This window comes from Schistocerca nitens, chromosome 8 (assembly GCF_023898315.1).
Source record: "Schistocerca nitens isolate TAMUIC-IGC-003100 chromosome 8, iqSchNite1.1, whole genome shotgun sequence".
Lineage (NCBI taxonomy): Eukaryota > Metazoa > Arthropoda > Insecta > Orthoptera > Acrididae > Schistocerca > Schistocerca nitens.
Genome location: NC_064621.1, coordinates 449,817,466 through 449,830,836, shown reverse-complemented (window position 1 = coordinate 449,830,836; position 13,371 = coordinate 449,817,466). Strand labels below are relative to the sequence as shown.

General features: G+C 42.0%; 1 protein-coding gene across 1 annotated transcript in view; it reads right to left on the bottom strand.

The window, feature by feature from the left end:
* Positions 1–13,371, bottom strand: part of LOC126198747 (myrosinase 1-like) — a 118,447-nt gene that overhangs the window by 13,305 nt on the left and 91,771 nt on the right. Inside the window, exon 8 of the mRNA XM_049935296.1 lies at positions 11,240–11,388. Within this exon, the coding sequence (XP_049791253.1) occupies positions 11,240–11,388 (149 nt within the window). The remainder of the gene's footprint in view (positions 1–11,239; positions 11,389–13,371) is intronic.

The window sequence follows — 13,371 nt, the reverse complement described above, 5'->3', positions numbered from 1 at the left end:
TTGGTCTTCGTTTTCTGGTCGTTGAGGTTGGTTCTGGTAAGATATTGTTTGTTCAGAGAGCTTCTTGGGCTTAAAGTATTAGTCGGAATCGTAAATACTTTCGGTGTGCAACAGTTCGGGATCTGTTCGACACTGGATTTCGACTCAAAGCCGGGTCATCAAGGCCTGAATATTTCGACCTTGGTGAATTTGTTACTGTATGAAGACTTGTACCCAGCTGTTGAACGGGCTATATTCGTAGTTCCGGTGATATCGAAATTTTGAAGTTCGGTTGTATGCTTTTAGTTCTTTTTCGTCTCTGCCTGTGTAAGCTCTGCTTCCACTGTTAAGTTAATCGTTTGATGCTATTTTGAGTCTTTCTTATATTCAGTAACGTCCTATTTCAGGCCACCATTACAATTTAAATTAACTGGGGTAAAAAATTAGTCTACTTGCTGTAGCCTCCATTAACATGTACAAGCGATCTTTTGTTTAGTGATCACAATTCGTGAAAGAGGCGATAAAAAAGTTTCCGTTCGAAGGCCGTACAGTCCAGAATCAGGAAGCAACCATCGTGTTCAGCAGCGTGAAGAGGTCCGTAACTGACTGCTGCACATCGCCGTCCGAAAAGTCGATCATTCAAGGAGTTTCTAGAAGACCAGCGGCGTGGTAAACACATGACGAGAAACAAGAACCACACGGCGGCCGCTGAAGTGTCTCATACTTGAGATGACGTAAATTCTGCCCTACGACATCTGTGATACGGCGAAGTGCGTTATCGTGAAACAGCAGCAACTGTTTCCGCAGTGTTCCCGGATGTTTCGCCTTAACTGCACGCCGTAATCTGTCCTGTGCAGCGATGTACCGTTCCTCATTGATGGATACACCAGGTTGCTTGAAAGACGGAATGCCTCTCGGTAATAATAACACGATGTGCATCACCTTTCCAGCAGATGGCTTGCCGTAGCACCTATTGAGACAATGAGATTGTAGACGCTTTCACTCCAGTTCCCAGTACTGGTTACAGCTTTTGTCGCCTGCAACAATGTGCTCAAGGAGCGTGTGGCCTTCATCAATGAAATGCATCGGGTGCTTCTGGCAAACAGCCACGCGGTTTGCTTTTTGTTCGGCGTTCAACGTCCAGTGTATCCAGTAGTTGTAGACCTTACGGCAGCCTAATGCCTGATGTATAATGTGTTGCATGTTACCGAAGCTGACGTCGAGGTTCTGTGCTAGTGCACGATTGGTTACGCACGGTCCGCCCTAATAACATAATGAACTGCCTACTTGTTGGCATTTCTGGTCAAGAGAAGTCTACTAATATCAAATACCGGCCTTAATTTGAGGAAGAAATATCTGAGGATGTACGTCTGGAGTACAGCATTGTATGGTAGTGAAACATGGACTGTGGGAAAACCGAAACAGAAGAGAATCGAAGCATTTGAGATGTGGTGCTGTAGAAGAATGTTGAAAATTAGGTGGACTGATACGGTAAGGAATGAGGAGGCTCTACGCAGAAGATAGAGGAAAGGAATATGTGGAAAACACTGATAAGGAGAAGGGACAGGGTGATAGGACATCTGCTAAGACATGAGGGAATGACTTCCGTGGTACTAGAGGGAGCTGTAGAGGGCAAAAACTGTAGTGGAAGACAGAGCTTGGAATACGTCAAGCAAATAATTGAGGACGTAGGTTGCAAGTGCTACTCTGAGAACAAGAGGTTAGCACAGGAAAGGAATTCGTGGCGGGCCGCATCACACCAGTCAGTAGACTGATGACCAGGGTGCTCCCTGCCGCCGTTGGATAAGCAGCTGCAGCAGCAAGTCGTATACTCCTAGCTCACTCATTTCTTACATAGTTTAATTCTTAATTTCTTTTCGTGTTTTTGGTACTTGCATTCTTTGATGCATAAATTTCGGGCGTATTATAGTATTTGAGAGTTGTAGCATCGCGTTTTAGTACCTGAATAGTGTAAATTCGCGTAGTCGTTTGTCTTTTGTTTTTGTTTTGAACGGCCAGTGTCGGTTGGTCACAGTCAGTGTGCTCCCTGCCGCCGTTGGATAAGCAGCTGCAGCAGCAAGTCGTATACTCCTAGCTCACTCATTTCTTACATAGTTTAATTCTTAATTTCTTTGCGTGTTTTTGGTACTTGCATTGTTTAATTCATAAATTTCGGGCGTATTATAGTATTTGAGAGTTGTAGCATCGCGTTTTAGTACCTGAATACTGTAAAATCGCGTAGTCTCCTTCCGCTGCCGAGCAGTGTGTCAGCAGTGCGCAAGTAGCAGCATTACTGCATTTACTAGGCAATATTGTATTTTAATAAGCGTTTAAATTTTGTCGATTTGTTTGCGCTCTCTGTAGATTAGTTCAGACGTTCTTTGCAAAACAGTTTTTAGCATGGATAGGGACTGCAACTGCTGTGTTCGGATGCAGGCTGAGTTGGCATCCCTTCGCTCCCAGCTTCAGGCAGTGTTGGCTTCGGTCACACAGCTTGAAGCTGTTGCCAATGGGCATCACTGTGGGGGTCCGGATGGGGGTTTGTCGGGGACGGCCAGCTCGTCCCACGCATCCCCCGATCGGACTACGACTGTGGTTGCCCGGGATACTGCCCGCATTGAGGCTGATCCCTCACCTGTGGTAGAGTGGGAGGTCGTCTCAAGGTGTGGCAGGGGGCGAAAGACATTCCGGAGGGCTGAACGGAAGGCCTCTCCAGTTTGTCTGACGAACCGGTTTCAGGCTCTGTCTCGGGCTGATATTGATCTTCGGCCTGACATGGCTGCTTGTCCTGTTCCAGAGGTTGCCCCTCAGTCTGCAAGATCCGGGCTGCCGCAGAGGGTGGGCTTACTGGTAGTCGGGAGCTCCAACGTCAGGCGCGTAATGGGGCCCCTTAGGGAAATGGCAGCAAGAGAGGGGAAGAAAACCAATGTGCACTCCGTGTGCATACCGGGGGGAGTCATTCCAGATGTGGAAAGGGTCCTTCCGGATGCCATGAAGGGTACAGGGTGCACCCATCTGCAGGTGGTCGCTCATGTCGGCACCAATGATGTGTGTCGCTGTGGATCGGAGGAAATGCTCTCTGGCTTCCGGCGGCTATCTGATTTCGTGAAGACTGCCAGTCTCGCTAGCGGGATGAAAGCAGAGCTCACCATCTGCAGCATCGTCGACAGGACTGACTGCGGACCTTTGGTACAGAGCCGAGTGGAGGGTCTGAATCAGAGGCTGAGACGGTTCTGCGACCATGTGGGCTGCAGATTGCTCGACTTGCGCCATAGGGTGGTGGGGTTTCGGGTTCCGCTGGATAGGTCAGGAGTCCACTACACGCAACAAGCGGCTACACGGGTAGCAGGGGTTGCATGGCGTGGGCTGGGCGGTTTTTTAGGCTAGATGGCCTTTGGCAAGTACAGAAAGGGCAACAGCCTCAACGGGTGCGGGGCAAAGTCAGGACATGCGGGGACCAAGCAGCAATCGGTATTGTAATTGTCAACTGTCGAAGCTGCGTTGGTAAAGTACCGGAACTTCAAGCGCTGATAGAAAGCACCGAAGCTGAAATCGTTATAGGTACAGAAAGCTGGCTTAAGCCAGAGATAAATTCTGCCGAAATTTTTACAAAGGTACAGACGGTGTTTAGGAAGGATAGACTGCATGCAACCGGTGGTGGAGTGTTCGTCGCTGTTAGTAGTAGTTTATCCTGTAGTGAAGTAGAAGTGGATAGTTCCTGTGAATTATTATGGGTGGAGGTTACACTCAACAACCGAGCTGGGTTAATAATTGGCTCCTTTTACCGACCTCCCGATTCAGCAGCGTTAGTGGCAGAACAACTGAGAGAAAATTTGGAATACATTTCACATAAATTTTCTCAGCATGTTATAGTCTTAGGTGGAGATTTCAATTTACCAGATATAGACTGGGACACTCAGATGTTTAGGACGGGTGGTAGGGACAGAGCATCGAGTGACATTATACTGAGTGCACTATCCGAAAATTACCTCGAGCAATTAAACAGAGAACCGACTCGTGGAGATAACATCTTGGACCTACTGATAACAAACAGACCCGAACTTTTCGACTCTGTAAGTGCAGAACAGGGAATCAGTGATCATAAGGCCGTTGCAGCATCCCTGAATATGGAAGTTAATAGGAATATAAAAAAAGGGAGGAAGGTTTATCTGTTTAGCAAGAGTAATAGAAGGCAGATTTCAGACTACCTAACAGATCAAAACGAAAATTTCTGTTCCGACACTGACAATGTTGAGTGTTTATGGAAAAAGTTCAAGGCAATCGTAAAATGCGTTTTAGACAGGTACGTGCCGAGTAAAACTGTGAGGGACGGGAAAAACCCACCGTGGTACAACAACAAAGTTAGGAAACTACTGCGAAAGCAAAGAGAGCTTCACTCCAAGTTTAAACGCAGCCAAAACCTCTCAGACAAACAGAAGCTAAGCGATGTCAAAGTTAGCGTAAGGAGGGCTATGCGAGAAGCGTTCAGTGAATTCGAAAGTAAAATTCTATGTACCGACTTGACAGAGAATCCTAGGAAGTTCTGGTCTTACGTTAAATCAGTAAGTGGCTCGAAACAGCATATCCAGACACTCCGGGATGATGATGGCATTGAAACAGAGGATGACACGCGTAAAGCTGAAATACTAAACACCTTTTTCCAAAGCTGTTTCTCAGAGGAAGACCGCACTGCAGTTCCTTCTCTAAATCGTCGCACAAACGAAAAAATGGCTGACATCGAAATAAGTGTCCAAGGAATAGAAAAGCAACTGGAATCACTCAACAGAGGAAAGTCCACTGGACCTGACGGGATTCCAGTTCGATTCTACACAGAGTACGCGAAAGAACTTGCCCCCCTTCTAACAGCCGTGTACCGCAAGTCTCTAGAGGAACGGAGGGTTCCAAATGATTGGAAAAGAGCACAGGTAGTCCCAGTCTTCAAGAAGGGTCGTCGAGCAGATGCGCAAAACTATAGACCTATATCTCTGACGTCGATCTGTTGTAGAATTTCAGAACATGTTTTTTGCTCGAGTATCATGTAGTTTTTGGAAACCCAGAATCTACTATGTAGGAATCAACATGGATTCCGGAAACAGCGATCGTGTGAGACCCAACTCGCGTTATTTATTCATGAGACCCAGAAAATATTAGATACAGGTTCCCAGGTAGATGCTATTTTTCTTGACTTCCGGAAGGCGTTCGATACAGTTCCGCACTGTCGCCTGATAAACAAAGTAAGAGCCTACGGAATATCAGACCAGCTGTGTGGCTGGATTGAAGAGTTTTTAGCAAACAGAACACAGCATGTTGTTATCAATGGAGAGATGTCTACAGACGTTAAAGTAACCTCTGGCGTGCCACAGGGGAGTGTTATGGGACCATTGCTTTTCACAATATATATAAATGACCTAGTAGATAGTGTCGGTAGTTCCATGCGGCTTTTCGCGGATGATGCTGTAGTATACAGAGAAGTTGCAGCATTAGAAAATTGTAGCGAAATGCAGGAAGATCTGCAGCGGATAGGCACTTGGTGCAGGGAGTGGCAACTGTCCCTTAACATAGACAAATGTAATGTATTGCGAATACATAGAAAGAAGGATCCTTTATTGTATGATTATACGATAGCGGAACAAACACTGGTAGCAGTTACTTCTGTAAAATATCTGGGAGTATGCGTGCGGAACGATTTGAAGTGGAATGATCATATAAAATTAATTGTTAATAAGGCGGGTACCAGGTTGAGATTCATTGGGAGAGTGCTTAGAAAATGTAGTCCATCAACAAAGGAGGTGGCTTACAAAACACTCGTTCGACCTATACTTGAGTATTGCTCATCAGTGTGGGATCCGTACCAGGTTTGGGGGAGGGGACCAAACAGCGATCTCATTGGTTCCATCGGACTAAGGACGGAGGGGGACGAAAGTCGGCCATGCCCTTTTGAAGTAACCATCCCGGGATTTGCCTGAAGCGATTTATGGAAATCACGGAAAACCTCACTCAGGATGGCAGGACGCGGGTTTGAACCATTGTCCTCCAGAATGCGAGTCCAGTGTGCTAACCACTGCACCACCTCGCTCTGTGACACAAAGGTAAGAAGAGTTTCGAACGCATTACTTTAGCCACCAATTCTACATTCTGTTCAACAGTTTCCATTGATGGCCGAACAATATTAACGGGCTCTGGAAACTAATGGATGAAACACAATGTGTGTTATGTAAAGAACATTTGGAATCCATTTGACATAACTTCGTTAAAAATTCACATCATACTGTACTGTAAGATCACAGACAGGACAGATAGAAATGTTTATTTTTGGTACCACGCACCTTCACTAAGAATCAGGTAGTAAACCATTTCTCCTGCTTTAAAGGAACATGCAGACTGAAAATTTTGGATCTCATATTAAGGCTTTGTGACCTGTCAAATTTTTGCTTGCTCAGTGTTTAAATGGTGACCAACAAACAACCAGGATGTTAAATAATGGTTTGTCTGTGGCAAGTTGAAATGTTTGATCTTACGATTTGGCTTATTTCCTTGTTGTATTTGGTGTTTCCAAGAATGACAAGCAAATTGTTTTAACTATTTGCCATTGCTTTTTATCTGTCTACTATACCAGCATAGCCTTTGCGTCTTTATGTCTCTTAAAGTTTCGATAAACATATTTGGAGGTATCATTCTTTCCTGACGACCTCAGCTGGCTACTGCGATAATGCAGGTATGAAATGTTTACCTACTCTGGCACTCTTCCATGCATTTTTATTAACATCAGTCCAAAGCTATAAGTGGTTTAGATTCACACTTACTTTTGTTAGACATTCCCACATATTCATTTCATCAATGTTTTGTGTACTCAATGAATTTTAAACGTATTTCTTAAGGCTCGTTATGTGTTTTGATACTTTTAATGTGATGAACAATTGATAAAATTTTGAAAGAATCTTGTTGTTCGGTAAATTTATTTCTCAGAAAATTATTGATTACATGAAACACTGTACCAGCAGAATTACATGACATCATAATTGCCTTGGCCACCCTAATTCATTAATATAACTGGTTTAGATTAATTCCTTATCTTTTGTGTCCCACCTGTTTACTAACGTATGCTTTTCTGCCAGTTCTTTATATTTTAGCCGTCTTCTCCGGGAACATTCTTGTCTTTAAACTGTGGCGGAGCCTTTCGGAGTCACATGATCGCTACTACAACATTTGGGAATGATGGATATTGTGCAGTTTCTGCCACAGTGACTGACAGATACAGCTAACATTATATTGCACTTACATTTCAAATGATACCTTGCTGATTGGTAACAACAGGTCGTCTCTTGTTCATATTCTCGCTTACTTTAGATCTTACGTTTGTTATTCGCGATAAAGAATTTCCTTGTTCTGCATTCCGTTTGTTGTCTGCATGACTGAGATATAATTAAGTTTTGTCAGGTCCTTTAAGAATTGTCTCATTGAGGTGCTTGAATACACCAGTACTTCTCTAGGTGTTCTCCCCAAAAGGAGTAGGTTCGTAGTGACAGATACCTATTGCTTTTGTTTCGTGTCTGACTTTCATCTCTGTCCAATCTCTCGAACTATTGTGAAACTCCTTCGAACTCTGATAATTGGACCACTTTGCGAGGGATCAAAAAACCTTAGAAATATTCAGCAGTTACATGTTAATGTGGGAGTGAATGTAAAATGAATCATTTCACACCATTACGATTTATCTTGCAAATTAACCATGGAACATGAAACAAACTAACTAACCAGCTTTCTGAAATTCATTATTATGTACAAGTTCTTTACTTTGTATTAAAAAACAATTGTTTCCTTTTGCTAATATACAGCTCTCTAATTTTGATTTCCCGGAGTAGTCTGTATCACTATCTGCCTGAAATCATTGTAATACAATTACTTCCTCACTGCTGTTCTCCTGACAATATTCTCTTCCATATATGATCCACTCCAAGGATTGTTACCTTCTGTCTGATGGAGAGTCTCAATACCAATGAAATAGACCATCAGTCGGAGAAGCTTATTTTAGCTTGCCGAATAGTGAAGGTGAGACAAGCGGAATGCAATACAAAAAGTTATAGCGTTCCTTCCAAATTGGACAGCTGCCAAAGAGAGGAAGTCCTGCGTAGAGGAAGTATAGCCAGTTTTGCCCATGGAGTACAGTTCACTTCCAAATCCTCCAAGCTGGTGACTGATGGAACTTCGTCATAAAAACATTTCGAATGCAAAACCTCTCAGTCCAGTCTTTGATGTAACGAAAGACGGCAGCTGCTAAGTCAACGAACAATGATTACAGTCACATGGAGTATACTAGGGTTCGCGACTAAATCAGAAGAAGTTTTTAAAGAAACTATAAAAGTAATTGTTGGTATATGAGCTCTAAGGAAGACAAAGACAAAGTGAAAAACTATTGTTTCTGTATGTACAGTAGTACATAAAAGACAGAGCGACATTTTCCATAAATAATAATTCTAAAGGAAACATTAAATTGTGGAAATAGATCAATAACTCTATCTTACAAGTTGACAAGTTATAACAATATGTGCTCCTACTGACGAGTTGAATGACAGGTAACCAAATTGTTGTGAAGAAAAGTCCATGGTAGACAAAGGAAGTAACCAGAAGGAAGTAATAATAAAGCGAGAATTAAATGGATGAATAGAGCTGTTGACTCATAACAAAATCCCTGAAAGAGTCTTACTAGTGTCCATGGATGTCAAAACTATTATCAGACTCTTTTGATTGGAAATATATAGAATCTATGAACGAAACCCGCAAGACGAAGCTGAAGGAGATGGGGTATACATTGTAATACCAAGAAAAGTAAGGCAAAATGATAGGGGACGGAATATGTTAAATCTCTTGGTCCAAAAAAAAAAATTAGCTATGAACAGCTAAAAGCAGCTTCGGAAATCCTTTAAATAGTTATACTAAGTTCTTAAATGTCGACTCTCGATCTCTTGAAAGGAAGAAGAGATTAGTTAAAGAAAGGAAGCAGTAGGTGTCGTACAAATTATGCTGGTATAAGTACGTTGGCTCTAAGCACAAGTGTATAACGGAATTTGGGAACCTAAGACCCATCCAGGCTCAGCCCTGGTGAATCGTGTAACTTCATACTTTAACAATAAATACCAAAATGTACTTAAAGAGGGAGAAATCGCCATTCTACTTTTATGGTGTCAGAAGCAAAGGGATGCAAGTGATACTTCTCACAAAAATGAGAGAAATGCATGTAGAACACGGTAAAGCATGTCAAATTGTTGTGGCACATGGATAAAACTGAAATCTCACTCGGTGCTACTCTCTGGTGAACAAAAAGAAAAATTGTTACAAGATGTCACGAAACAATTAGCACCAGAGAGATACATATGCACTTGTGTCCAACAAAACCTGACAGAAAAGGCAAATCCCACAAACGTCATCTTGTCACCTCTGTGCAAGCAATATCTAAAGCATAAGCTACATAAATCATATAATCTTCTGAACTTGCTCCCATTTACCCCGTCTATCCAACATGAATTCTTCCTTTCGCTTCAACATGAAGAAGGAAAACCGAAAAGAACAAGAAGTGATGATCCGCTTGAAGAACTTAAAATAGATAATGAGACTGTCTGGAATCAGATTTTGAGTGGACTGTTTCTTATTATAAATGCTATATCAACAAATTCATTATATTTATGTTGGGTTGCAACGGTTTTAATGTTGTATATTATCTACTTACACTTTTTATGATATGCTAGAAGAGGGACCTGACCCTGGTGGCGCGATAGGTTTTCAATAATGGGACAACGTGTTAAACAGTATTCTTTCTTATTGTGTTTCATACTGTACGTCACAAAAGGCATAGTTTTCATGCAACATGACATAAGGGTTCAGTTATAGCTTTAGATATCAATTCCATGATAACTGAATTGATAACAGCCAATAATAAAGCATTACGAAATAAATATAAATCACATCCTTCTTAATTCAAGGTATTCTGGGAGCAAAGGGGTTGCAGTGCATATAGACTTTTACAACATGTAATATAAAACTTATCATTTGTATTGACCTGTTCTTCCAGCACGCAAACGGAAAATGCTTCAATGTCTCTTTCTGTCTAATTTACACAACATACTCAATTTTACAATCTGAAGACACCTCTGGAATCTGTGAACTTCAACTACGGTTTCTCAAAACTTCAATTAGTGTACTGATACCACTGTGCTTCTCACCCTCTCATTTGTTGACCTGTAAAAGTGTATCACACAGTGCCAATACACTGAAGTGACACAAGTCCTGAGGTACCCGCCTGGGATGTTACCGCCATCTGTATATGTACATATCGCTTTCCCATGACTAATGTCACCGCACTGAAAATGACTAGTGGCTGAGCGTGAGGAACAATGGTGTCCTAATAGCATCCCTTAATGCAGTTAGAGCCATATATTGTGGACGCATCATCACAGTCAATGTGGATAAAATTTAGCAAACAGCTTCGACTGGGTTACCCACTGGCTGTTCCCTTATTTACGTATTACTTGGTTCAAATGGCTCTGAGCACTATGGGACTTAACTGCTGTGGTCATCAGTCCCCTAGAACTTAGAACTACTTAAACCTAACTAACCTAAGAACATCACACACATTCATGCCCGAAGCAGGACTCAAACCTGCGACCGTAGCGGTCGCGCGGTTCCAGACTCTAGCGCCTAGAGCTGCTCGGTCACTTCAGCCGGCGTATTATTTAAACGAAGTATTAATGACAAGGGGAAGTAAATAAACTCCGATAGAAGTGTCAGTTCAAGATGATAAACTAGACCCTTAATCGTAGAAAACTAGGTGATAACTACTGCAATTCAGAGGGAATGCAGGTTTGTAGATGGTCAAAAAAAGGCTACAGATGCGTCCCAGAAGGGAAAGGAAACGAAACTGACCACCTAAAACATGGGTGCCGGATATCAACGAACCTATTTATTCCAGAAATCTCCAAGGCCGGAAAGGCGGTAAATCATGGAGGTTGGGAAATGAACAACGCCATTGACTGTAGCCAACTCAAAAAGACGGCTTTGACGTTGGCTTTAACTTCTGTGCGATGTCCAAGCTGCAGTCAGTAGTGTAGTCATAATATTTGTCTTGATTCCCGTTCAGGATCGCTAGTTCCTATACAGTAGTCTTGGATGTTGCTTTGATGATAGTGAAGGAGATCCTAAGGTAATGATCGATGCACAGTAGGTTACATCTGGTATATTCAAGGACACGGCGTCGTCTGAACCTTACCCTGAGCCAAATTGCAGCGCTCACTGGCCACGACTCATTGTAGAACCTGATGACTCCGCTGTCGAGTTCCAACGAAGGTGAGGTACCCGATTCTCCAGGCATGACAAGCGATGTCGTATACGCGTTCAGTCCAAAGAAGTCCGATGAACCTGCGAAATTCGAAAAAACATATTCGCAAAGGAAACATAAAAGTGAATCATTTGTTGTCTTGTAGTCTCGCATCTGTTCCTTGTCGAATAACAGCGTCTCTTATCACTAATACATAGGACCTCTTTTCCGAAGTTGGACGTGCGCCACTGTTTAGTTTTCGAGTAAAAATCATCAGCCACACCGGCTGCAGAGTTCCAGTACAAGAAGACATCGTCGTTCTGCCAACCGGTTTGTAAATAGAGGCTTAGGACGGAGTAGAGCAACCGTTGCCTCTGTTGCCTTTGAGGTGTCACATAACGACATAAGGCGAAACACTCAGAAGTGACTAACGGCATGAGGACGCAAAATGCAATGGAAATAACTGCATTAATTATAATTAAGCACTATCCGACGGGCATACAGCATTCAAAAGTAATATCCCGAAGACCATTGTGGTTGTAAATCTGAAAGGTAAACGAGTCCTACCACTGTGATATCACATTGGGGACTACTTAGGAGGGACAGATGCAACGTCATAGCGCGTAGTGAAGTTTCTTTTATTCGAAGCATGCATTATTAGCAATATAGAAGTTGTAGAGAAACACGAGTAGAATATGAAAAGAGAGCTGCGCAGATTACAGTTCTATGGACTGAGATTACTGACGTGGAATGAAAAAAAGAATCTGAATTGTAAGCAGATAAATACAGGGCAATAGCACCAGCATAAAAATGTTGTAGTCAATTTTCGTATCGACAGGAATAAAAAAGTTGTTGACAGCGTGGGAACACGTTAGGTGAATTACTTTTGTGAGGACTGAAACTAAACCTGAACCAAAGATCACTTTACAAGTTCACATGCCTATATTACAAGGAGCTGAAGAGTACGCGAATCGAAACTATGTCAGTATAAAGTGCAACTGATAAAATCATTCAAATCTGCTGGAAATTTGATAAGCGTAGGTGATTAGAATGATATTCGTACAAGTAAACGGAAGGTGGCTGGCATATGTAGAGAAAATAGGCTGTAGGAAGTTAATGATAGGGATAGATGCTGATGGAGGTCAGGCTCAGGTTTCAAATATTTATAGCGAACACGTTCTTCAAAAATCGCAACACAAGATTATATAGTTGGATACGATTATGTAGTTGGATAAGAGAGATATCAACTGCACTATATCATAATTTGACAGAGATTTTGAAACTAATTTCTATTCGCTCCTCCAGTTCGTGACAAACACGTTTACAAAATGACTATGACTGCTTACACTAGCAATTTTTGTCCACTGCGTAAACGATATTTACGAAAATTAAATAGTGGCAGGTGCGGATATAAACTTTGAACTAATCTGATAGTGAAACACGACATTATAAATTCGGGAGGGAGAAACCAATGGAATTATACGCCGAAAAGTAACGCTAAAAACGCACGGGAAAACTCTGAAGTAACCCATGTGCTAAATGAAGGGGTTCAAAGTAGTTTTTAGAAAAGACTAGCTCCGCATAAACGAAGAGCAGACCTAACACTATCTTGTAGAAATAAGACATTTTGAGAACAGGTCCATTAAAAAGTTTGTAGTTTAAAACAACAATCATCCACAGGTGAATTTAAAAAAAAAATTATTTCAGTCAAACCTCAAAATTCTGTAAAATTCAAATTTTGGTGGCTCTTATTGCTCTCTTGCTTTCCTGGTGGACCTCGTTTTGTAGTCGTTGTTAGTAATAGGCACCGAGGAACACCAAATGTATTTTAATTTCTGAACGAAAAATTTTGTGTCTTAGCCACCATCATGAGATGAGTGGTTAATGATCATGAGCACACTTGATGATACTAACAAAATCAATCGCCTAAATATGGTGCCTTTCAGAGCCAACAGCTGACATTAAAACAGCCGATGACAAGAATGTGGATTGTTTTGTACAGTGCGGCTGTTCCTAGTGGACCAAAGAACCACGTCACTTATTACCAGTAAAGGAAACTATATCAAAAATTCAGTAGTATATGT